The 27296-nt window shown below is 35.9% G+C and overlaps 1 protein-coding gene across 10 annotated transcripts in view; it reads left to right on the top strand.

Moving 5' to 3' along the window:
* Window positions 1-27296, top strand: part of RANBP17 (RAN binding protein 17) — a 432110-nt gene that overhangs the window by 51391 nt on the left and 353423 nt on the right. For 8 of the 10 annotated variants that reach the window (XM_063665353.1, XM_054488237.2, XM_054488236.2 and 5 more), the window contains 5 exons: window positions 990-1063; window positions 3023-3142; window positions 5301-5447; window positions 6019-6191; window positions 10903-11096. In XM_063665353.1, the coding sequence (XP_063521423.1) occupies window positions 990-1063; window positions 3023-3142; window positions 5301-5447; window positions 6019-6191; window positions 10903-11096 (708 nt within the window). The remainder of the gene's footprint in view (window positions 1-989; window positions 1064-3022; window positions 3143-5300; window positions 5448-6018; window positions 6192-10902; window positions 11097-27296) is intronic. The other 2 variants (XM_063665349.1, XM_063665348.1) reach the window with 1 other exon arrangement.

Here is a 27296-nt window from a genome sequence, read left to right on the forward strand (position 1 = left end):
CTCTCAGGAAGCTACTTGATGTACAAGCAAAGAAAGTGGAAGATAATGGAATTTGGGAAATGGGCACTTCAACACAAGATGACAGTGAAAGACATAGAAAGGCTACAGTTGTATAACAAAGTTAAGGAGCAACTAGTTCAAGTTGAAGGCTCTGGGAGGCAGGGGTGGGTGAATGCAAATGATGGGTTATTTGATGCTATTGATGGTGTGGAACATGTTATGAAGAACATTGTGCCAATCTGTCAGAGCATTTGGAGAGAATTAGTGACAGATACACAACTAAGCACAGAAAAGATGCTATGATTAAGTCCAGCGAGTATTAGAAATGTGATGTAATTACAGCTCAGCCGTTAATATTATTTACATAGTCATAATAAATGTAAACACATAGAATTGCTTTAATCACAAATTGTGATCCTAGTGGATGGGTTTTTGAGAGGATTGATTGTGGAGAGAGTGGTAGGGGTGGTAGGGATGTGGCATTCGTGATGAGACAGCTAAAGCGTTACACACTGTAATAGGAATGCCGTTGATGTCTAAAGTAAAACAATCAAATGAAGAAATAGTATAGGCTATTATTTGGAAACATGAATGTAACTATAGCCAAAAGAGTTGAAAAGCAGTTGGAATGGGATAGGATACAGTTTTTTTTTTATTGTAAGCTTGTTAGTACTGTTTACTTTTTGATACTGTTTGAATTCTCAATGTTTATATTACTTGAATACAAATGAAAACAGTAAGAAGATTCTCCCAGTTCAAACTGTAGTGCTACATAGAGGAAGTGCTACATGAGGAAGAGCCTGGCTAGTTAATTTCTCTCTGTATTATTTCATCTTTCAAAGGAAAATAGCTAGGGATTAAAAATAGGCCTAACTGGAAGGAATGGCCGCATGCAGAGGCCTTAGATTTCTGTTTGTGTGATATTGTCTTACTTTGTTAAGATCACTGAATTGAAAGTAATGGTGTTAGAAAATAATTTTTTTTCCCAGTTTTCCTGGAACCAGAAACATTGGATCTTTTCTTCAATTTGTATCATTCACTTCCACCACTACTGTCTCAGTTAGTAAGTAAAAGTCATTCATTATTTCATTAAAAAATACCTGTGTAAATAAGGGGTGATATATATTTACTTCAAAAATTCTGTTTATATATTCAATTGAGTTTACTTTTCACAATAAGTTCTTATATTTTCTGGGATGTATACTGCTTAAACTATTTGTCAAATTTTGTTTGTTTTGTCAACATTACATTTTATTTCATGGGTGAGCCTAGAACCAGTAACTGTTGATTTAGCTCTTGCCCAGAGCCAGGACAACCTACCAATCCCTAAGTACATATTTTTCTCCTACTCAGTTCCCATAGAGCCTAAGTCCAGCAGCTGACCACCACACAAGGACTTTCCCTTCTACTACCCTTCTCTAACTCTTCCTCAACCTTGCCTGGCTCCATGTCTTAGGTTTGACAGGCTGCCCCTTCAGATCTCTGAATAAGAAACGAAGGGGATCTACTCACTTGAATTGTGTTCATCAAGCCAGTTATTTATTTATTTTTTGAATCAGTGTAAATTCTATTGCCTGCTTAAAAAGTTGTTGGTACTCTGTAGTTGTATAGAACTTTGAGACTCTGAGCTCCATCTTTGCAGAGCCTAAAACAAATCTGTCAAGGTTATTAAAAATTGTAAGTTTAATGTTTAAACTTGCAGAAGTAAAGCTGGGGAGTTCTAATATTGCCATTTTCTGAAAAACATATTCCATATTTAAAGTATATATCAATGATATGTTTGTTTAGGTATCTGATTGCCTAAAAGGGAGGAAAGCATTCACAGAAATGTCCTTTTTAAAAAAACGTGTCTTCTCTTGAATCTAGAGTTTAAGGTAGTGCTTTTTAAACTGGGTTTCTCAGGGTACCTCATGTTTCCAGTTGGGGCCACAGCCTTCTGTCTTTCAGTCACAACAGTCTTGCTTTTAGTTGTGTAAAAACCATGGTTTCATGTAATTATGTTTTGGGATAAAACAAAAAAGGTACAAGTGCTTAAAAAATAAAGTAGAAAACAACTGCTTTGCGAGATAGTAACAAACATTTATTGGACATGTCCTATTTATTGTATGATACTTATCTCACTTAATCCTCAAAGTGGCCCTGAAAGGTAAATAATAAAATCCCTACTATGTAGACCCAGAAAAACAGAAAACAGACCCAGATTGACTAAGTGACTTCCTCCAGGGCAACAAAGAAAATATTGGCATTGAGATTCAAACACAGGTCTTTTTTGCCCCCAACCCCAGGTGTTTTTAATATGGTAGTGGTTTCCATACTTGTACTTCTGAGTTTTCTAAGGAGTTTTTTGTTTTTGTTTTTGTTTTTAATTTGGGTTTTAGGTTCTCATGGTAGGGGCTGTGGCAAACTGGAGCACATCTAAAAAGGGCGTCATTTGATTTTTGTCTCTTTTCTCACCATAAAGTACCTACCTTTTCCAGCACCATTTTCAGACCACTTTTTAAGATGCTAATGGATGGTGTAAAATATTCCTTGACCAATTAAATTTGGAATATGCTGGATTAGATTACAGGTTCCCCCTGCCCCCCCCAACAGGATACCACAGTACATAATGTGCACTATTTCGCAAACATACTGTACCACAAAACCATATTTTCTTTTTGGTAGAAAACCTGATTCATTAGAAAATGGAACTGGGTATCATAAGCAATTGAGAGCCTATTAAATGTATAGCATGTCCAGGCCTTGAACTGGCTGATTTTGTTAATGAAAAAACATTAGAGGGGAATACATACAAATAGGAATTTTTATGATGGGGTAGAAGGATTGTGGGTGGTGGGAGTGGTTGATGATATTTAGCTTTTATTATTTTTATGTTCTATAATGCTTTTTATATTGCATTATAATGCATTATATTCTATAATGCATTAAAATTAAATTCATTTTAAATGTAAAGACTAGTATTCCTTACATGTGGCCACAGTTACTTTGAAAATTGAAATGAAATTTTTTTGGTATTTTTTAGGCACTTTCATGTTTAGTTCAGTTTGCTTCGACAAGAAGGTCCTTATTTAACAGTCCTGAACGTGCCAAGTACCTTGGTAATTTAATTAAGGGAGTAAAAAGGATACTTGAAAACCCTCAGGTATTTATGAAGTAATTTAATACTTAGCATATAGAGATACAGTTTTTCAGCTAAAGGCACATAATAAACTCATCATGAATTTATTATGATTCTGGAAGAAAACATTTAGTATCATATTTATCTTCCTTAGAGCTTTTTTTTTTTTTTTTTCCCCGAGATCAAGTCTTGCTCTGTTGCCCAGGCTGGAGTGTAGTGGTGCAATCTTGGCTCACTGCAACCTCTACCTCCCGGGTTTGAGCGATTCTTCTGCCTCAGCCTCTTGAGTAGCTGGGATTACAGGCTTGCACCCGCTACCCCTGCTAATTTTTGTATTTTTAGTGGAGACGGGGTTTCACCATGTTGGCCAGGCTGGTCTTGAACTCCTGACCTCAAGGGATCCACCTGCCTCAGCCTCCCAAAGTGCTGGGATTACAGGCATGAGCTACCATGCTCAGCCCTTAGATCTCATTTGTGGTAGAGATGGGTAGTTTTTAAAAATAAATGTTTCCATGGCTGACTTCTGTGTTTCTCTTATTTTTTTCTTTTAGGCAAATATGACTAGAGATTATCTATCTTACTATGCTTCTGTCTTTTACCATTGTATTACATTTTTTTGCTTACACTTCTTAAACTACTGAAGTGATTAATTCAGTATGTCCACCTTATGAACTAGAAGACATAATATAAATCTGAATGTTAATATTGGAGCAAGTGGCCTTAAATTATGAAATAATGTTTTCTTGCCCTCTTGTGGACAAGTAAGAGTTTGTAGATTTTAAAATTTTTTCTGCATTAACTTTAGAGCTTCATTGCCAATATTCATTTCAGAGAATTGCGAAGCTGCTATTGAGTAATTTTGGGTGCTTAGATAAAATATTTTGTTTTATTTTTTATTTTGATTTTGGTTTAAAATATCTGTAAAATACAGATTTTTAAAGGTTAAATGATTTAAGGAGGTTTATCTAATTCTCTTGGTTATTAATAAATTTTTGGGGGGTGACATAATATCTTTAGTAAGAATGTTCTACAAAAAGCAATTGTTTTTGCATATTCTCAGAAGTATTTTATGGGTTATGCATTTATTTTATCTTTTCAATGTTAGTATAGTTGTGAAATTTTCTGTTTTGCTGATAAAGAGGATTTTACCAATATACTTTAAAATGTTTAGTTGTTTAACTCACTATCATCAACCAATAGGTGGAAGATAATATGCTGATTCCTGATAATTTCTCTTAAATGATTTTCCAACATCCTTATGTTGATGTTTCATGGCTGTAAAAGTTGATATGAACATTAGATTGTTTTAGAATCACAAACATGTTTTAAAGATCTATGATTACAAAATTTTTTTGGTTATTTGTCCTTAATAGATACTATTTTCTATATATTTCATGGAGCTCCTATGAATGAAATTGCTTAGAGACTTTCAGTTTTACAAAGATACTTTTTGAATTCTGTTTCATCCCAGCTACAGTGCATACTAAAACTGTTTTCAAGGAGCTTACAGACAACTGGGCAGATCTTTTTTGTTATTTCCTTTTAATCTATACTCCTCCAAAATTTACCTGGGTAAATTTTGTTTTTGCTCAACTTTAGTTATTTGCTCAACTTTATTCCTTACATTGCAGTAATTTGCTTGAATGACTGTCTAGAGACATGGAGAGACACGGAGTTGCTTGAGGGTACAGTGCCTGTAGATACTCAATAAATATTTGTTTAATTAAGAAAATTTCTGTTATTTGTGTGCTCATACATACCATTTAAGTCTGGTGAGTATTGTTCTTTCCTAGAATTTACTTTTAATCTTAAATATTTTCCAGGTCCTTTGTTGACTTCTGTTTAAACCACAGTACACACACACATATATACACACACACACACACACACACACCTTTTGTGTACTATAATAGCTTCCCCGAAATTATAATTTAGTCATTGTGATGCAGATCTTCTTCCAAGGCCTCTACTTTGGATTCCTTATTATTAGTCATTGATGACAAAACTAGACCTAGCAAGAATCCCTCTATTTTTTTTACATTGTTAACTACCCAATTGACACAGAGTATTTTAAGTAAGTACTCATGAAAATTGGGAGATTTAAGATGCTTTGGGGTTTTACTGATTTTATTGTCCATAGGTTGGCTTGTTTTTAAGCCTTTCTTTTTGTCTCATAATTTAGGGTTTGTCTGATCCAGGTAATTATCATGAATTTTGTCGATTTTTGGCTCGTTTAAAGACAAATTATCAGCTGGGAGAATTAGTTATGGTGAAGGAATATCCTGAAGTTATTAGATTGATTGCTAATTTTACCATTACTAGCCTACAGGTAGGTAAAAATACGTAATTATGTTAAACTGTAGCCAGTTTTAAAACAGCTTCTTAGTAAGGGTTGGTGGGGGTATTTTAAAAATATCTATTAATTTGATTGCTAGAAATGTTCATTGCAGGGTTTTAGGTTAAAAAGTTCATTGAAATGTATATAACAAAAATTGAGAAGCTACTTAAATATCTAATAATTGAATAATGGCTTGAGAAACTATAATAAAATGTGAAGAAATAAAATTTTTACAGATTCTATTATAGAAAAGTTTTTAAAATAATTTTAAGGGAGAGATTATAAAATCATGTTTTTCACATGATGTCAACTCTGAAAAATATTCATGGAATGATTAGAGGGAAGTAGAGTAATATTTTAATGTTGATCTGGGTGGTAAAATAATAGAGATGTTGGTTTCTTTATACTTTTTTGCATTTATAAATTTGCTATATTATGTGTTTATTAGTTTTATGGTAAGAATAAAAGTTAATTTAAAAATGTATGTTTAGTAATTTTATTCTGTAATTCTTATTGTAGGAAGATGTAATATTTTAAATAACTTCTGTTTATTTCTTTGTAGCACTGGGAATTTGCTCCTAACAGCGTTCATTATTTATTAACTCTGTGGCAAAGGATGGTAGCATCTGTTCCTTTTGTGAAATCAACTGAACCCCACCTATTAGACACTTATGCACCAGAAATCACGAAGGCCTTTATCACTTCTCGGTTGGACTCTGTTGCCATAGTTGTGAGGTATTCAAAAACTAAATGTTTTTGTTGTATTTCCTTTTGACACTTGGAATTTTTTAAGATAAAGGTATAAATTTAAAATTCACCCTTTTAAGTGTACAGTTGTATGATTTCTGACAAGTGCGCACAATTGTATAACTACCATCACAATTGAGATACAGAATAGTTCCATCAATCCAGATAGTTCTTTTGGCTCCTTTTTCAGTCAGCCCCTCTCCTCACCCTCATCTCTGGCAGTTACTGATCTGTTTTATGTCCCTGTAATTTTTTTTTTGCCTTTTCGAGAATGTTGTATAAATGAAATTATACAGTATGCAGCTTTTTAGTCTGATTTTTTTCCACTTAGCATAATGCATTTGAGAGATTCCTCTGTGTTGTGTTAGTACTTTACTTTCATTGCTGAGTAGTATTCCATTTTGTGGATATATCAGTTTGTTTACCAATTCACCTGTTGCTGGACTTTTGAGTTGTTTACGTTTTTGGCCATTGTAAATAAAACTGATGCAAATACTCCTGTACAGATTTTGTACAAACATAAGTTTTTGTTTCTCCTGGGTAAATAGCTAGGTGTGGGATTCCTGGGATGCATGTTAAATATAGTATATATTGTACTTCATAAGAAGCTGCCAAACTATTTTCCAAAGTGGCTGTACCATTTTGCATTCCCACTCACAATGTATGAAAGACTCAACTGCTGTGTGTTCTCACTAGCACTTGATATTGCTAGTTTGAAAAAATGTTACTCATTCTAATAAGTATGTCGTGGTACCTCATTGTGGTTTTCCCTTAACGACTAATAATGTTGACCATATTTTCATGCACTTATTTACCATCTGTATGTATTCGTTGGTAGTGTGCTAGTCAAATCCATTTCCCATTTTTTAATTGGGTTGTATATTTTCTTATATTGAGATTTGAGCAGTCTGTATATTTTCTTCACAAGTCTTTCTGTTATGTGTTTGCAAATATTTTCTCTGTTGTTTGCCTTTTCATTTTCTTTCTTTTTATTATACTTTAAGTTCTAGGGTACATGTGCACAATGTCTTGCCATGCTGTCTTCTACACTGGTTGAACTAATTTACGTTCCCACCAACAGTGTAAAAGCATTCCTATTTCTCCACATCCTCTCCAACATCTGTTGTTTCCTGACTTTTTAATGATCACCATTCTAACTGGCATGAGATGGTATCTCACTGTGGTCTTAATTTGCATTTCTCTGACCAGTGATGATGAGCATTTTTTCATATGTCTGTTGGCTGCATAAATGTCTTCTTTGGAAAAGTGTCTGTTCGTATCCTTTGTCCACTTTTTGATGGGGTTGTTTTTTTCTTGTAAATTTGTTTAAGTTCTTTGTGGATTCTGGATATTAGCCTTTTGTCAGATGGGTAGATTGCAAAGATTTTCTCCCATTCTGTAGGTTGCCTGTTCACTCTGATGATAGTTTCTTTTGCTGTGCAGAAGTTCTTGAGTTTAATTAGATCCCATTTGTCAATTTTGGCTTTGGTTGTCATTGCTTTTGGTGTTTTAGTCATGAAGTCCTTGCCCGTGCCTATGTCCTGAATGGTATTGACTAGGTTTTCTGCTAGGGTTTTTATGGTGTTAGGTCTTACATTTAAGTCTTTAATGCATCTTGAGTTAATTTTTGTGTAAGGTGTAAGGAAGGAATCCAGTTTCAGCTTTCTACATATGGCTAGTCAGTTTTCCCAGCACTGTTTATTAAATAGGGAATCATTTCCCCATTGCTTTTTTTTGTCAGGTTATTCAAAGATCAGATGGTTGTAGATGTGTGTTATTTCTGAGGCCTCTGTTCTGTTACATTGGTGTACATATTTGTTTTGGTACCAGTACCATGCTGTTTTGATTACTGTAGCCTTGTAGTATAGTTTGAAGTAATGTAGAGTGATGCCTCCAGCTTTGTTCTTTTTGCTTAGGATTGTCTTGGCTATACGGGCTCTTTTTTGGTTCCATATGAACTTTAAAGTAGCTTTTTCCAATTCTGTGAAGAAAGTCAGTGGTAGCTTGATGGGGATAGCATTGAATCTATAAATTACCTTGGGCAGTATGGCCATTTTCACGATATTGATTCTTCCTATCCATGAGCATGGAATGTTTTATCAAGGTTCGTAGCTTCCTTTCATTGGGTTAGAACATGCTCCTTTAGCTCGGAGAAGTTTGTTATTGCCGACCTTCTGAAGCCTATTTCTGTCAACTCATCAAACTCAGTCTCCGTCCAGTTTTGTTCCCTTGCTGGTGAGGAGCTGCAGTCCTTTGGAGGAGTAGAGGTGCTCTGGTTTTTGGAATTTTCAGCTTTTCTGCTCTGGTTTCTCCCCATCTTTGTGGTTTTATCTACCTTTGGTCTTTGATGTTGGTGACCTACAGATGGGGTTTCTGTGTGGATGTCCTTTTTGTTGATGTTGATGCTGTTCCTTTCTGTTTGTTAGTTCTCCTTCTAACAGACCCCTCAGCTGCAGGTCTGTTGGAGTTTGCTGGAGGTCCACTCCAGACCCTGTTTGTCTTGGTATCAACAGCAGAGGTTGCAGAACAGCAAATATTGCTGCCTGATCCTTCCTCTGGAAGCTTCATCCCAGAGGGTCACCTGCCTGTTTGAAGTGTCTGTCGTCCCCTACTGGGAGGTGTTTCCCAGTCAGGCTACACGGGGGTCAGGGACCCGCTTGAGGAGGTGGTCTGTTCGTTCTCGGAGTTTGAACGCCGTGCTGAGAGAACCACTGCTCTCTTCAGAGCTGTCAGACAGGGACGTTTAAGTCTGCAGAAGCTGTCTGCTGCCTTTTGTTCTGCTATGCCCTTCCCCGAGAGGTGGAATCTATAGAGGCTGAGCTGCGGTGGGCTCTGCCCAGTCCGTGCTTTGTTTACACTGTGAGCTATTCAAGCCTCAGCAATGGCGGATCCCCCTTCCCCTGTCAAGCTGCAGCATCGCAGTTTGATCTCAGACTGCTGCACTAGCAGTGAGTTAAGGCTCTGTGGGCGTGGGACCCACTGAGCCAGGCACAGGAGGGTATCTCCTGGTCTGCAGGTTGCTAAGACCGTGGGAAAAGCACAGCATTTGGTCAGAAGTGTACTCTTTTCTCCAGATAAAGTCTGTCACGGCTTCCCTTAGCTAGGAAAGGGAAATCCCCCGACCCCTGAAGCAGACGCCCTGCCCTGCTTCAGCTTGCCCTCCATGGGCTGCACCCACTGTCGAACCAGTCCCAATGAGATGAACCAGGCACCTCAGTTAGAAATGCAGAAATCACCCATCTTCTGCGTCGATCTCACTGGGGGCTGCAGACCAGAGCTATTCCTATTTGGCCATCTTGGAAGCTGTCTGCCTTTTCATTTTCTTAACAGAGTCTTTAGAAGAGCGGAAGTTTTAAATTTTGACTAAGTCCAATGCTTTATTTTTTCTTTTATGTATTATGTTTTTGTTGTTATACCTATGGAAACTAATCCACGGTCACAGAGATTTTTCTTTTATTTTCTCTTCTAGGAGTTTTATTGTCTTAGAATTTACATTTCAGTCTGTGATCTCTTTCAGGCTAATTTTTGTATATTACCTGGCATAAGGCTAGAGTTCTTTTTTTTTGGCATATAGATGACCAGTTATTTCAACATCATTTGTGTAACAGACTATCCTTTCTCCATTGAATTGTTTTTACACTTTTGTCAAAAATTAATTTACCACATACATGTAGTTCTATTTCTGGACTCTGTCTTCATTAATCTATGTGTCTGTTCTTTCACCAGTACCCTGTCTTGATTAGGTTTATAATAAGCTTTGAAACCAGATAGTATGAGTTCTTTAAGTGGCTTTTCTCTTTCAAAATTATTTTGGCAATTCTGCTGTCTTTGCTTTTCCATGTATATGTTTGAATGAGTTTCTCGGTTTCTACAAAGAAGTTCTGCTGGGATTTTGACTGGGATTGCATTGAAACTATAGATTAACTTGGGGAAAGAATTGACATCTCAACAATATTGAGTCTTTTCGTCTCTGAGCATGTCTATCTTTTAATTTATTTAGCTCTTCTCTGATTTTTCTTTAATCAAACATTTTTGGTATTTAGCCTTCAGATCTTGCATACATTTAGGTAGATTTAATTGATATTTTATGTTTCCTACTGCCTTTGTATGATACTGTTTTTTAAATTTGAATTTCCAGTCGTTCACTGCCAGTATCTACTAATACAGGTCATTTTGTATACTGACCTCGTATGCTATGACCTTAGTAAACTTACCTATTAGTTTGAGTAGCATTTTTGTGTTTCTAAAAATATTTTCTATTTACATAATCATGCCATCTTCAGATACAGACAGTTTTATTTTTTACCTTCTAATACATTTCTATTTTATTTTTTATTTCTTTTCTTTTTTTTTTTTTTAGAAAAGAGTCTCGCCCTGTCACCCCAGCTGGAGTGCAGTGGCGCAATCTTAGCTCACTGCAACCTCCGCCTCCCAAGTTCAAGCAATTCTCATGCCTCAGCCTCTTGCGTAGCTGGGATTACAGGTGTGTGCCACCATGCCCAGCTAACTTTTGTATTTTTAGAGTCAGGATTTCGCTATGTTGGCCTGGCTGGTCTCAAACTCCTGGCCCCAAGTGAACCTCCTGCCTCTATCTTTTATTCCTTTATTATAGAATTTTTATTTAACATAAAGTTTATTTGTGGTAAATAAAAGTACTTCACATTCTAATGTTATCTGCAAACTTATTCTGTGTTTGCAGAGATCACTTAGATGATCCACTGGATGATACTGCCACTGTGTTTCAGCAGTTGGAGCAGTTATGCACTGTCAGCAGATGTGAATATGAAAAGACATGTGCTCTTCTTGTGCAGTTATTCGACCAAAATGCACAGAATTACCAACACCTTCTGCATCCATCTTCTGGTGTAACTGTGGACATCACCATTCAGGAAGGTCAGTAAACTTTATATGACTACTGAGTATTATGCTGAATATTAAGTAACATCATTAATCACTTTAATAGTTTTACTGCAAATTATTTTTATGTATTTTCCCCAATTCCTGGTCCCCTAATAAGCCGTTCATTTTATTAACCTCCTGGGTATATTGGTAATTTGTTGGTTGATTTTTTTTTTTTTCAGTTTTCCTCTATAAGAGTCATAGGATATACTTCTCTCTGGAATCAGTATGAAGAAAAATTGATAATGGCCCTTGAGCAGATAGTTTATGAACATAACTATCTTAACTGGTTATGTTTTCTTCTTTGCTATACTTGATTGCAAACTCAGAACCCAATTTCAGCCAATAAAAAGTATATAATATATCATTGTGATTTTGCTTTTAGGTATCAGCCTTCATTATGGCTTTACTATTATTTTTATTCCTCAATTTCTTTATTTTGTTTTTAACTCTTTATTGATGGAGGAGGTATTTATTTCTGTATATCCTTTTAGGTCCTTTCAGGAACGTAGGGAGTAAAAATAAATACATTTTTCCAATTTTATTGATAAGATGCACTACAGTAATGAAAATTTCTAGTAGAAAGCACTTTATAGTTCTGAAGTTGTTTTTCATATTTGTTTATCTTGTATTGGAAAGTGAGTTTAGTAAGAGGTCATAATCAAATTTACTTCCAGTGGTTTCCCATTTTAATTTAAAAAAATTTTTTAGAAGATTATCCTTTACATTTGAATGATGTTTTTTAAAAATGCCTTTTGTTTATTATCTGTCCATCTTGCTTTAAGTCACACAGTACTGATGAGGGGCTAGTGTGAGATAATCTTCTCTACTTCAGTGTTTTTTTTTCTTTTATGGGATCTTATTTGTAAATTAAATGGGGAGAACTAACACTTTTGCAGCATTTAGTCTCATTATTGATTTATTCTTCTAGAAGAGTTTTGAAAGTTATTAAATATCAAATTCATATAAAAGAATATTTATATATATTGAGACATACAGAATAGCAGTAACTACAAACACCATTACCTTGCTTAAAGAATAGGTCATTGCCATTACCTGTGCAGCATTTTTGTTCCTCTTTCCAAATCTGTCCTCTGTCCTATCAACAGAAAATACTTAACAATCTTGAATTTTGTGTTTATCAATTCATGCCTTTTCTTCAGTTTTACCACATGTGTATGCATTCCAAAAATAATACATGATATTGCATATTTCTCAACTTTATACAAATGGAATCATACTGCATTTATTCTTTGACAACTTTATTTTTATCATTTCTCAGTATTTTATTTATGACAGCTCATACTGATGCATATAGCTATTGTTCCTTCATTTTCAGTGCCATGCACTGTTACGTTGTTTGAATGTACCTCAGTTTATTTGTGCATTCTCTTGTTAATAGGTATTTGTTTTCTGTTTTTTGCTAATAAAATCAGTGCTCCTTAATAATTGTTGTGTATATCCATTATATATTCAGCTTTAGTAGGTACTGTTAAACTGTTTTACAAAGTGTTTGTACTACTTGACATCCTACCAGTAGTGTTCAGGTGTTCCCATCAATCTCTATCAGGAAGTGGCAAACTTTTTCTTAAAGTGCCAAACAGTAAATGTTTTAGGTCTCTGTCACGACTACTCAAGTCTGCCTTTGTAGCTAGGAAGCAGCCATAGACCATACTCGTGTCTGTGTTTCAGTAAAGTTTTATTTACAAAAACAGGAGGCTGTCTTATAGGCTGTAGTTTGCTGACCTGGACCTAGATTCTTGCCAGCAGCCCATATTATTATACCTACATTTTTGATGATCTAGTTGAGAATAATATACCTCATGGGTATTTTACTTTTCACTCCACTGATTAATAAGTTTAGTATTATTTCATGTTTATTGATCGTTGTGTCATCATCAGTGAAATGTATGTGCATCTTTTTTGTTCATTTCCACCTCACCACTGGATTGCTTTCTTTCACTGATTTGTAGGAGTCTTTTATGTATTTTGACATTAATCATTTAGGTTTTTGAATTGTAAATATCACTCCAAGTTTGCGACCTGTCTGCTGCATATCATAGTGTGATATTCTTATTTTCATATCAAACTTGATTTTGATTAATTCACAAAATTTTTTTTGAAGAGGTAATGTATTTCACTGTGCAAAAATTAAAAAAAATTAAAATGTGTTCTGTTCCAGTGCTATACTCTGTCCTCCCTTTCTTCACTCTAGCAAGTAGTTATTCTTAGTTTTGCATGTCTTTCCAAAGTTTCTATATGCATATACAAAGAGTTACGAATATATAAATTCTTACCTCCCTTATTTGCATAGAATGCAGCATACCATACTCACTGTTCTACTTCTTGCTTTTTTTCATTTAAAGTGTTTTATAGCTATTTTCATAATATAGAGAGCTCTTAATTTTTTTGTAGATACATACATAATATTTTACTTTTTGAATATATCATAATTTAACCATTCCATGCACTGTTGACAATGATTTGAGTGATTTAGTCTTTTCCTATTAAAAGTATTCCTGTACTTGTACAGGAATAAACCTTGTACATGTCATTTTATGTATATATGAATTTATAAATTTCTCCTAGTGAAAGTGCCGTTGATTGGAAGGTTAATGTATTTGTAATTTTGCAAATGTTGCCCAGTTGTTTTCTGTAAGGACTATACCATTTACTTGTCCACTAGAAATGTATGAGATTGTTTCCATGTATCCTTCATAGGACAATATATATATTTTTTTATTATACTTTAAGTTCTGGGATACATGTGCAGAACGTGCAGGTTTGTTACATAGGTATACACGTGCCATGGTGGTTTGCTGCACCCATCAGCCCGTCATCTACATTAGGTATTTCTTGGAATTCTTGGCAATCCTGTGGTGAAAAATGGTTTCTCAGTATAATTTAACTTTGCATTTTTCTGATCAGTGAGGTTGTGCATTGTTTAAATTTACATAAGAGCCATTTGGTCTTTTTTTTTTGTAAATGAACAATTCATTTCCTTTGCCATTTTTCTATTGGGTTGTTGGTCCTTTTTTTCTCCTTGATTTTTAAGAGCTTTTTACAGTTAGGAAAGTGAGCTCCTTGTGTGTGATCAGAACTGCAAATATCTTTTTCCTTTTTTTCTTTGCATATGTTTTAAAGATTCAAATACGTTGAGCATATTTTGTTTCTTTTTGTTGTTGCATAGTATTCCATAGTATTGCCTTACCATAGTTTATCCATTCACCAGCTGATGGACATTGAATTACACTTAGAGTTTTTGGCTATTGCAAATAATGATGTTATTAACATTTTTAGACAAGTCTTTGTATGTAGAAGAAATTTTCGTTTCTTTTGGATAGGTACCTAAGATGAGTGCTGAGTCATATGGTAAATGTATGTTTAATGTTGTAAGATACTACTAAACAGTTTTATGAAGTGGATGTATCATTTTTCATTCCCATTAACACTGTATAAGAGTTTCATTTACTCTGCATCCTTGCCATCATTTGCCATCTGTTTAGGCACTCTACTGGGTGTCTAGTGTTATCTCATTGTGGTTATAATTTGCATTCCCTAATGATTAATGATGTTAAGCATCTTTTCTATTCTTTTTTGCCACTTGTATTTCTTATTTTGTGAAAAGTCTGTTGCCCATTTTTAAATTGGATTGTTGGCTCTTTCGTATGTGTTAGGGAATTGCAAGAGTGCTTTATATGCTCTATATTTTGTATACAATCTCTTTTTCACATATATGTTTTACAAATATTTTCTGCCAGTCTATGGTTTGTCTTCTTAACTCTTTTTCAAAGGTGAAAAGTTTTTAATTTTGATGGTCTACTTTTTCACTTTTTTCTTTATGGCTTGAGGTTTTTGTGTTTATGAAATATTTTCTAACCTAATGCTATGAAGAGTTCTATGATTTCTGTAAGTTTAATAGTTTCAGCTATTATATTGAGGCCTGTGATCCATTTGGTGTTCATTTTTGTGAATGTTGTGAGTTAAGGGTCAAGGCTTACAGTTACCCAGTTGTTCTAACACCATTTGTAGAAAAGACTGTCTTTCTCCCCGATTGAATTACTATGAGACCTTGGTCAAAAATCAGTTGACTATAAAATGCTAGAGTCTATTAGTGGACTTTTTGTTCTGTACCACTGATCTATATATGTTTATCCTTATGCTAATACTATATTGTCTTGATTACTGTAGCATTAATAATTCTTGAAATCAGGTAATACAAATTATTTAACCTTTTTTTTTTTTTTCAAAACTGTTTGGCTATTATAGGTCTTTTGGCTTTACTAATTAATTTTAGCATCAGCATCTCAGTTTCTTCAAAGTAGGTGCTAGCATTTTGATAGGGTTTGCCTCAGAATATACATCAATTTGGGCCAGCTTAACAACATTGAGGCCTGCAGTTCATGAACATTTAGTTTTCTTTGCAATGTTTTATTGTTTTCAGTGTACAGTTAGTGAAATTGTTCACTGAGTTTATTCATATGTATTTTTGATGCTATTGCAAATTTCCTGATTATTCTCTGTTACTCTATTAAATCAGAATTGAATTTTGTCTTTGTGTCTTATAACTTTGCTTAATTTATTAGTTCTAACAACTATTTCATAGATTCTTAGGATTGTCTGTGTGATCATGTTGTCTGCAAATAAAGATAGTTTTATATCATCTTTCCAGTCTCCATGCCTTTTGTTTATTTTTCTTGCCTTATTCTACTGAGGACTTCCAGTACAGTGTTGAATAAAGTGTTAAGAAGGGGACATTCTTGCCTTGTTTCTGTTTGTAAATAGAAAGCATTGAGCATTTTATTGTTGAGTATGATGTTATCTGTACGCTGTTTGAAGATGTTCATGAGTTTGAGGAAGTTCTCTTCAATTCTTTAGGGTGTTTATAATGAATAACATTATTTGGGGGTTTTAAAATAGACCTTTTATGCATCTATTCAAATGGCTTTTTTCCTTTATTTTACAAATGTAGTGAATTATGTTAATTGATTTTTCGATGTTAAACCAGCTTTGCATTCTCAGGATAAATCCTACTTGGTCATAATATAATGTTTCTTTAGAAATTGTTAAATTCAATTTGCAACACTTTTGTTATTTTATATCAGTGTTTATGAAGGATATTGGTTTGTAGTTTTCTTGTGGTGACTTTGCCTGGTTTGGGTAACATGGTAATACTGGCTTCATAAAATGAGTCCGGTAGTGTTTCCTCTTCCTCCTCTATCTTGTGAAAGAATTTGTGTAGTATTGCTATTATTTCTCTTTAAGAGGGATAGAATTCATCTGTGAAGCCAGTGGGCCAAGAGGGTTTATAATTGTGAATTCATTTTCTTTAATCAGCATAGAACTATTCAAATTTTCTGTTTCCCTTGGGGTCAAATTTAGTCATTTGTGTCTTTCAAGGAATTTACTCAATGTTTCAGTGTATTGGAATAAAACTATTCTTAATATTCCATTGTTATTAATATCTCCAGAAGTTGAAGTTGAGATTGATAATTTTGTCATTTTTTCCTTTGGTTCTGAGTGACCCAACTAGATTTTCATCACTTTTGTTGATCTTTTCAGAGAACTATTTTCAGTTTCATTGATCTTTATTCTTTCTTCATTTTCTATTTCATTGATTTTTTTTCGCCTTTATTATTTTCTGCCTTATACTTACTTTGGATGTTATTTGATATTCCTTTTCTAATTCTGGGTGCAGACTGCAGATCTTTGAGTTTTAGATTTTTGGGCTTTTCTAATAAAAACATTTAAAGCTATCAATTTTTCTTTAAACATTACTTTAGTTTCATCCCATGAGTTTTGTTGTTTTATTATTACTTTTTTCTAATCTTTTTTTATTATTTATTTATTTATTTATTTTACTTTAAGTTCTAGGGTACATGTGCACAACGTTCAGTTTTGTTACATATATATACATGTGCCATGTTGGTGTGCTGCACCTGTTAACTCGTCATTTACATTAGGTATGTCTCCTAATGCTATCCCTCCCCCACTCCCCCTACCCCCCGGCAGGCCCTGATGTGTGATGTTCCCCACCCTGTGTCCATGTGTTCTTATTGTTCAATTCCCATCTATGAGTGAGAACATGTGGTGTTTGGTTTTCTGTCCTTGCAATAGTTTGCTCAGAATGATGGTTTCCAGCTTCATCCATGTCCCTATAAAGGACATGAACTTGTCCTTTTTTATGGCTGCCTAGTATTCCATGGTGTATATGTGCCACATTTTCTTAATCCAGTCTACCATTGATGGACATTTGGGTTGGTTCCAAGTCTTTGCTATTGTGAATAGTGCCACAATAAACATATGTGTGCATGTGTCCTTATAGCAGTGTGATTTATAATCATTTGGATGTTATGCCCAGTAATGGGATGACTGGGTCAAATGTTATTTCTAGTTCTAGATCCTTGAGGAATTGCCACACTGTCTTCCACAATGGTTGAACTAGTTTACAGTCCCACCAACAGTGTAAAAGCGTTCCTATTTCTCCACATCCTCAATAGCACCTGTTGTTTCCTGACTTCTTAATGATCGCTATTCTAACTGGTGTGATATGGTATCGCATCGTGGTTTTGATTTGCATTTCTCTGATGGCCAGTGATGATGAGCATTTTTTCATGTGTCTGTTGGCTGCATAAATGTCTTCTTTTGAGAAGTATCTGTTCATATCCTTTGCCTACTTTTTGATGGGGTTGTTTGATTTTTTCTTGTAAATTTGTTTAAGTTCTTTGTAGATTCTGGATATTAGCCCTTTGTCAGATGGGTAGATTGCAAAAATTTTTCTCCCATTCTGTAGGTTGCCTGTTCTCTCTGATGGTAGTTTCTTTTGCTGTGCAGAAGTTCTTTAGTTTAATTAGATCCCATTTGTCAAATTTTGACTTTTGTTGCCATTGCTTTTAGTGTTTTAGTCATGAAGTCCTTGCCCATGCCTATGTCCTGAATGGTGTTGCTTAAGTTTTCTTCTAGGGTTTTTACGGTTTTAGGTCTAACATTTAAGTCTTTAATCTGTCTTGAATTGATTTTTGTATAAGGTGTAAGGAAGGGATCCAGTTTCAGCTTTCTATATATGGCTAGCCAGTTTTCCCAGCACCATTTATTAAATAGGGAATCCTTTCCCCGTTTCTTGTTTTTGTCAGGTTATTCAAAGATCAGGTGGTTGTAGATGTGTGGTGTTATTTCTGAGGGCTCTATTCTGTTCCATTGGTCTATATCTCTGTTTTGGTACCAGTACCATGCTGTTTTGGTTACTGTAGCCTTGTAGTATAGTTTGAAGTCAAGTAGCGTGATGCCTCCAGCTTTGTTCTTTTTGCTTAGGATTGTCTTGGCAATGCAGGCTCTTTTTTGGTTCCATATGAACTTTAAAGTAGTTTTTTCCTATTCTGTGAAGAAAGTCATTGCTAGCTTGATGGGGATGGCATTGAATCTATAAATTACCTTGGGCAGTATGGCCATTTTCACAATATTGATTCTTCTTATCCATGAGCATGGAATGTTCTTCCATTTGTTTGTGTCCTCTTTTATTTCACTGAGCAGTGGTTTGTAGTTCTCCTTGAAGAGGTCCTTCACATCCCTTGTAAGTTGGATTCCTAAGTATTTTATTCTCTTTGAAGCAATTGTGAATGAGAATTCACTCATGATTTGGCTGTTTGTCTGTTATTGGTGTATAGGAATGCTTTTGATTTTTTCACATTGATTTTTTATCCTGCGACTTTGCTGAAGTTGCTTATCAGCTTAAGGAGATTTGCGGCTGAGATGGGGTTTTCTAAATATACAATCATGTCATCTGCAAACAGGGACAATTTGACTTCCTCTTTTCCTAATTGAATACCCTTTATTTCTTTCTCCTGCCTGATTGCCCTGGCCAGAACGTCCAACACTATGTTGAATAGGAGTGGTGAGAGAGGGCATCCCTGTCTTGTGCCAGTTTTCAAAGGGAATGCTTTCAGTTTTTGCCCATTCAGTATGATACTGGCTGTGGGTTTGTCATAAATAGCTCTTATTATTTTGAGATACGTCCCATCAATACCTAGTTTATTGAGTGTTTTTAGCATGAAGTGTTGTTGAATTTTGTCAAAGGCCTTTTCTGCGTCTATTGAGATAATGATGTGGTTTTTGTCTTTGGTTCTGTTTATATGATGGATTACATTTATTTATTTGCATATGTTGAACCAGCCTTGCATCCCAGGGATGAAGCCAACTTGATCGTGGTGGATAAGCTTTTTGATGTGCTGCTGGATTTGGTTTGCCAGTATTTTATTGAGGATTTTTGCATCGATGTTCATCAGGGATGTTGGTCTAAAATTCTCTTCTTTTTGTTGTGTCTCTGCCACGTTTTGGTATCAGGATGATGTTGGCCTCATAAAATGAATTAGGGAGGATTATCTCTTTTTCTATTGATTGGAATAGTTTCAGAAGGAATGGTACCAGCTCCTCTTTGTACCTCTGGTAGAATTTGGCTGTGAATCCGTCTGGTCCTGGACTTTTTTTGGTTGGTAGGCTATTAATTATTGCCTCAATTTCAGAACCTGTTATTGGTCTATTCAGAGATTCAGCTTCTTCCTGGTTTAGTCTTGGGAGGGTGTATGTGTCCAGGAATTTATCCATTTCTTCTAGATTTTCTAGTTTATTTGTGTAGAGGTATTCATAGTATTCTCTGATGGTAGTTTGTATTTCTGTGGGATTGGTGGTGATATCCCCTTTATCATTTTTTATTGTGTCTATTTGATTCCTCTCTCTTTTCTTCTTTATTAGTCTTGCTAGTGGTCTATCAATTTTGTTGATCTTTTCAAAAAAAACCAGCTCCTGGAGTCATTGATTTTTTTGAAGGGTTTCTTTGTGTCTCTATTTCCTTCAGTTCTGCTCTGATCTTAGTTATTTCTTGCCTTCTGCTAGCTTTTGAATGTGTTTGCTCTTACTTCTCTAGTTCTTTTAATTGTGATGTTAGGGTGTCAATTTTAGATCTTTCTAGCTTTCTCCTGTGGGCAGTTAGTGCTATAAATTTCCCTCTACACACTGCTTTAAATGTGTCCCAGAGATTCTGATATGTTGTGTCTTTGTTCTCGTTGGTTTCAAAGAACATCTTTATTTCTGCCTTCATTTCATTATGTACCCAGTAGTCATTCAGGAGCAGGTTGTTCAGTTTCCATGTAGTGAGCGGTTTTGAGTGAGTTTCTTAATCCTGAGTTCTAGTTTGATCAAACTGTGGTCTGAGCGACAGTTTGTTATAATTTCTGTTCTTTTACATTTGCTGAGGAATGCTTTACTTCCAACTATGTGATCAATTTTGGAATAAGTGCGATGTGGTGCTGAGAAGTATGTATATTCTGTTGATTTGGGGTGGAGACTTCTGTAGATGTCTATTAGGTCTGCTTGGTGCAGAGCTGAGTTCAATTCCTGGGTATCCTTGTTAACTTTCTGTCTTGTTGATCTGTCTAATGTTGACAGTGGGGTGTTAAAGTCTCCCATTATTATTTTGTGGGAGTCTAAGTCTCTTTGTAGGTCTCTCAGGACGTGCTTTATGAATGTGGATGCTGCTGTATTGGGTGCATATATACTTAGGATAGTTAGCTTTTCTTGTTGAATTGATCCCTTTACCATTATGTAATGGCCTTCTTTGTCTCTTTTGATCTTTGTTGGTTTAAAGTCTGTTTTATCAGAGACTAGGATTGCAACCCCTGCTTTTTTTGTTTTCTATTTGGTAGATCTTCCTCCATCCCTTTATTTTGAGCCTATGTGTGTCTCTGCACGTGAGATTGGTCTCCTGAATACAGCACACTGATGGGTCTTGACTCTATCCAATTTGCCAGTCTGTGTCTTTTAATTGGAGCATTTAGCCCATTTACATTTAAGGTTAATATTGTTATGTGTGAATTTCATCCTGTTTTTATGATGTTAGCTGGTTATTTTGCTCAGTAGTTGATGCAGTTTCTTCCTAGTATTGATGGTCTTATTTGGCATGTTTTTGCAGTGGCTGGTACCGGTTGTTCCTTTCCACGTTTAGTGTACGGCAGTCCTGGTGGTGACAAAATCTCTCAGCTTTTGTCTGTAAAGGATTTTATTTCTCTATCACTTATGAAGCCTAGTTTGGCTGGATATGAAATTCTGGGTTGAAAATTCTTTTCTTGAAGAATGTTGAATATTGGCGCCCACTCTCTTCTGGTTTGTAGAGTTTCTGCCGAGAGATCTGCTGTTAGTCTGATGGGCTTCCCGTTGTGGGTAACCCGACCTTTCTCTCTAGCTGCCCTTAACATTTTTTCCTTTGTTTCAACTTTGGTGAATCTGACAATTATGTGTCTTGGAGTTGCTCTTCTCAAGGAGTATCTTTGTGGTGTTCTCTGTATTTCCTGAATTTGAATGTTGGCCTGCCTTGCTAGGTTGGGAAGTTCTCCTGGATGATATCCTGAAGAGTGGTTTCCAACTTGGTTCCATTCTCCCTGTCACTTTCAGGTACACCAGTCAGACGTAGATTTGGTCTTTTCATGTAGTCCCATATTTCTTGTAGGCTTTTGTTCATTTCTTTTTACTCTTTTTTCTCTAAACTTCTCTTCTCACGTCATTTCATTCATTTGATCTTCAATCACTGATACCCTTTCTTCCATTTGATCAAATCTACTGAAGCTTGCGCATGCATCACGTAGTTCTCGTGCCATGGTTTTCAGCTCCATCAGGTCATTCAAGGACTTCTCTACACTGTTTATTCTAGTTAGCCATTTGTCTACTCTTTTTTCAAGGGTTTTAGCTTCTTTGCGATGGGTTCCAACATCCTCCTTTAGCTTGGAGGTTTGTTATTACTGATCGTCTGAAGCCTTCTTCTCTCGAATCGTCAGTCATTCTCCATCCAGCTTTGTTCCGTTGCTGGCGAGGAGCTGCATTCCTTTGGAGGAGAAGAGACCCTCTGATTTTTAGAATTTTCAGCTTTTCTGCTCTGGTTTCTCCCCATCTTTGTGGTTTTATCTACCTTTGGTCTTTGATGATGGTGACGTTATCGATGGGGTTTTGGTGTGGATGTCCTTTCTGTTTGTTAGTTTTCCTCCTTAACAGTCAGGATCCTCAGCTGCAGGTCTGTTGGAGTTTGCTGGAGGTCCACTCCAGACCCTGTTTTCCTGGGTATCACCAGCTGAGGCTGCAGAACAGCAAATGTTGCTGCCTAATCCTTCCTCTGGAAGCTTCGTCTCAGAGGGGCACCCAGCCTTATGAGGTGTCAGTCACCCCCCTGCTGGGAGGTGCCTCCTAGTTAGGCTACTCGGGGGTCAGGGAACCACTTGAGGAGGCAGTCTGTCCGTTCTCAGATCTCACACTCCATGTTGGGAGAACCACTACTCTCTTTAAAGCTGTCAGACAGGGACGTTTAAGTCTGCAGAAGTTTCTGCTGCCTTTTGTTCAGCTATGCACTGCCCCTAGAGGTGGAGTCTACAGAGGCAGGCAGGCAGGCCTCCTTGAGCTGTGGTGGGCTCCACCCAGTTCAAGCTTTCTGGCTGCTTTGTTTACCTACTCAAGACTCAGCAATGGCGGAAGCCCCTCCCCCAGCCTCGCTGCCGCCTTGCAGTTCCATGGCAGGCTCTTGTGCTAGCAGTGAGCGAGGCTCCGTGGGCGTGGGACCCTCAGGGCTAGGTGCAGGTCCTAATCTCCTGGTGTGCTGTTCGCTAAGGCCATCGGAAAAGCCCAGTATTAGAGTGGGAGTGTCACGATTTTTCCAGGTGCCGTCTGTCACAGCTTCCCTTTGCTAGGAAAGGGAATTCCTGGACCTCTTGCACTTCCGGGGTGAGGCAATGCCCCGCCCTGCTATGTGGGCTGCACCCACTTGTCTGGCAAGCCCTAGTGAGATGAATCCGGTACCTCAGTTGGAAATGCGGAAATCACCTGTCTTCTGCGTCAATCCCTCTGGGAGCTGCAGACTGGAGCTGTTCCTATTCGGACATCTTGGCGCCACCAAGCTGTTGTTTTATTTTTATTTTCATTTAAAGATAATTTCTAATTTAATTATTATTTCTTTGTTCTTTGTGAATTTATGGATTATTTAGAAGTGTGCTTTTAAGTTACAAATATTTAGGGTTTTCCTAGTTATTGTTACTGATTTTTAAATTTTACCTTGGTCAAGTATCATTTTGTGTGATTTCAGTCTTTCTAAATTTATTAAGACTTGTCATATGACCCAGAATATGGTCTGTCCTGGCAAACGTAGCATATACACTTGAAAAGAATATGTATTTTGCTATTGTTGGGTGTAATATAAATATAAATTAAGATAATGTTCATATATTTTTTGTCTTTATTGATTTCTTTTGTCTGTCTAATTATACTGTTTGCAGAGAGAGGGGTGTTAAAATCTCCAATTATGATTGTGGAACTATTTATAATCTTAATTCCTTAAATTTTTGCATCATGTAAACCTTTGTAATTGTTATGTCTTCCTATTGACCTTTTCTCTTGAAATCTATCTTATCTGATATTACTGTAACCACTCCACTGTCTTCTTATGCTTACTGTTTATGTAGTATATCTTTCTCCATCCATTTACTTCCTGCCTGCCTGTGTCTTTATATTTAAAGTGTGTCTTTTGTAGGTGGTATATAGTTGTTCCCTTTTCAAAAATCCATTCTGACCATCTCTTTTTACTGTAATGTTTAGTTCATTTGCTTGATGGAGGACACCAACTTAATTCCATTTAAATTATTTCCTTAGAATGAGATTTTCATATCTCATTTTCATATCACACTGGTAGTCTGTATGTAGTCCACAAACCATGTGAGGTCTGACTTAAAGGTTTTTTCCTCCTCTTCAGTTAGCACTGAGGTCAAGTCAGATCGGTTTCTGTCTTGTCTTTCTGTTTAGCGCAGATTTTTTTTCCCCAGTTTGTATTTTCATTTAGGGTGTAACTCTTTGCATCAGCTTTTTTGGACTTCTCATATTGGGCCTGTCCTAGGCTTTTTCCTTTGGCCATTAGAGGAGAAGCTCAAACTCTAGTTGTTTCTGTGCCTGTAACTCTAAATTTCAGCCTTCATACTATTTTTGGACATTGAGGATTATTTTACTCTTCTACCAGCTCAGGTAGTACATTTGGTACCTTTGTGCAAATTAGAAAAATGTTCCATTTCATCCAGGCCATTGCAACAACACGCTAGAGTAAATAGATTGGTGAGCAGAATATAGGCTGGATTTCAGTCTCAACTTGTCCTTTCAGTTGAGTATCTTTACAGGTGACCCTGTAAGCTTGTGTTGTAGTGTTAACTGTTTTTGTTTTGACTGATGACACATGACAATCTTTTGTCATTTCAGATTTGTGTTCTGTGTGCAGACATTAATTTGGATTATGTTATTTTATAATTTGGACTGTGTTTAGCCAGCTATCTATAAAATTACATTTAAAAAAAATATATAACACAGACAATTAGTGTTTGGTTCTTCAAAAGTAAAGAGTTAGTAATAACTTCAGTGTGGTCAACTAGATCCTCTGAAAGGCCTTTTAGCTGCAAAACAATCAGATCCTGGGCTTACAGTAAGTACATTAAATTTCTTAGGTTTTTATTTTTCTTCCCACTCCTCTGCTCTCTGATTCTCTGTCTCTCCTTTCTCTGACCTCTTCCCTCCCAACCTCTCCCGTCATCCAGATCAAAAAGTAAACTTTAATCAGGGTGGGACGGGTCAAACAGCAAACAAGGGCAAAAAGCAGGGTTGCTGTCAAAGACAGATAATAAATATCAATGATGAAATTGGTGACAAAGCCTTAGGCCGGTAGCAAGATAGGTGTGCCAACCTGAGACTCTTGTATTAAGTTGAACCCTCAAAAGGGTATAAAATGGTTTTAAATTGGTAGATACCCTGGCTTCCAGCAGAAGGGAATGAAAACCTTCTCCAAAGGATCAACCATAATTTAGGGCCTTGGAAATCCTGCAGATTAAGTTAAACAAGTGTTCATAATAAAAACAATAAAAGCCGGCACATAAACAATGAAATAAGCTGCCATGAATGAGCACTAACAAAAATAAGTTATCTATTTGATTTAGAACCCCTATCTCCTAAAGACTCTTAAGATGTTGGAATTGGATAGGAATATAAAGCAATTATGTGCGAAATATTTAAAGAAATAAAAAGTGGAATCACAAATGAGCAAATAACAGTGTGAAAAACAACCAGGAGGATATGAAAAGGACCTGAAAAAACTTTTTTTATTGAAAACTTTGTGATCTAAAATTTCATGGATGTGTTAAACAGTAAATTGGACCCAACTGAGGAAAGAACTGGCAAACTGACAGTTAGAACAGAAGAAATTTTCAAGACTGCAGGAAAAAAGGAAAATGAAAATATTAAAAGAGACGTTAAAGGATGGAATGAGGTCAGGTATGTCAAAATGAGTCCCAGAAAGATAGAACAGAGGAAAGAGGAGAGGTAATAACTGAAGAAATTCTGAGAATTTTTTTGACTTAATAGAAGACATGAATTCATCAATACAGCAAGCCCAACATATACCCATCAGAAACAAAAAAAACAAAACTTTAGTCAAACTATATAACTCCAAAGACAAAATGTTAAAAGCAGCTGGAGAAGAAAGATCACTAAGAAAGTAGTGTAAACTGGACTGATAACTCACTTCTCAACAGTAAAAATGGAAGCCAGAAGGTGTTAGAATATTATTCTCAAATAGCTGAGCAAAAATAGCTGCCAGGCTGTTATTGTATATCAGCAAAAATATCTTTCGAGAAAAACGATGTACAATAGAGATTTCAGACAAGTGAAAGTAGAAAGTTTTCTACTAGCTGATCTTTCATTAAAAGTTTTTATTAAACATTTTAAAGGTTTATTTTTGAGGAAGAAGGGGCATGGTCCCAGAAGGAAGAAAAGGACTACATGGAAATTGGTAAACTCAAAAATTTTATTTTATTTATTTATTTATTTATTTAAGATGCAGTCTTGCCCTTTCACCCAGGCTGGAGTGCAGTGGCGTGATCTTGGTTCATTGCAACCTCTGCCTCCCAAATTCAAGCCATTCTCCTGCCTCAGCCTCCTGAGTAGCTGGGACTACAGTCATGCACCATGCCGGGCTAAATTTTTTGTATTGTTTTAGTAGAGACGGAGTTTTGCCATGTTGTCCAGGTTGGTCTCAAACTTCTGATCTCAAGTGATCTGCCCACCTCGGCCTCCCAAAATGCTAGGATTACAGGCATGAGCCACCACACCCAGCTGTAAACACATACATTTTAACATTCGTAGTCTGTAGAAAAAAAGGATTATGTGTAATTTGTAGAATTAAGAACAGAATAAAAACATGAAAAGACAGAAGCATGTCAGAGAGAGAGAGTCGGGGGAGTGATGAGAATTAAAATTATTTTAAGTCCTTGTCTTATTTAGGAAGGGAATTAAAATGGCAGCACTTCAAGGGTAACAACTAAAAGAGTAGAAACTGTATGATTGTCTCCCATAACCCAGCAAAGAGAAAATAATGAAATAGAAAAATAAGCAAATTCAATTTTTTTAAAGCCAAGAAAGGAGGAAAATAACCAGAGACAATAGAACAATAGACAATAAAAAAATGGTAGGAGTGTTCCAGATGTGTTATTAATCCAATAAACATAAATGAGTTAAATTTACAGTTAAACCAGATTGTAAATTTGAATATTTTAAAAATAGCCAATTAATTATAAGTTACATACTCAAAACATTAAAACATGGAAAGTTGAAAGTAAAAGGATTTTTTAAAATGTGCTATGCAAATATGAACATATAGGAGGCTAGGGTCATTGTTAATATCAAACAAAAATGACTGTTAAGAGAAAAAGCATTATTAAAACTAGAGCTAATAGTTTGTGTACCAGGAAGAGACAGGTTGAGCACACCAAATTCAAAAATCTGGAATCTGAAATGCTCCAAAATTTAAAACTTTTTGAGCACTGACATGATGCTCAGAGGAAATGCTCATTCAAGCATTAAGAATTACGGATTTTTGGAATTGTCATTCTCACCCAGGCATGCAAATATTCCAAAATCTGAAAAAATTCAGAACTGAGAGCACTCCTGGTCCCAAGTATTTCAGATCGGGAGTACTCAACCTGTATAACAATTTTAGATATCTAATACTCAGTGAAGTAGTATCAAAACATATCAAGCAAAAATTGGTAGTCCTGCAGGGAGAAACGGACAGACTTGCCATCATAATGGAAGGCTGCAGTACACTTCTTAATTGTTGGCATATCAAATAAGTAG

The sequence above is a fragment of the Pongo pygmaeus genome, chromosome 4, assembly GCF_028885625.2.
Source record: "Pongo pygmaeus isolate AG05252 chromosome 4, NHGRI_mPonPyg2-v2.0_pri, whole genome shotgun sequence".
Lineage (NCBI taxonomy): Eukaryota > Metazoa > Chordata > Mammalia > Primates > Hominidae > Pongo > Pongo pygmaeus.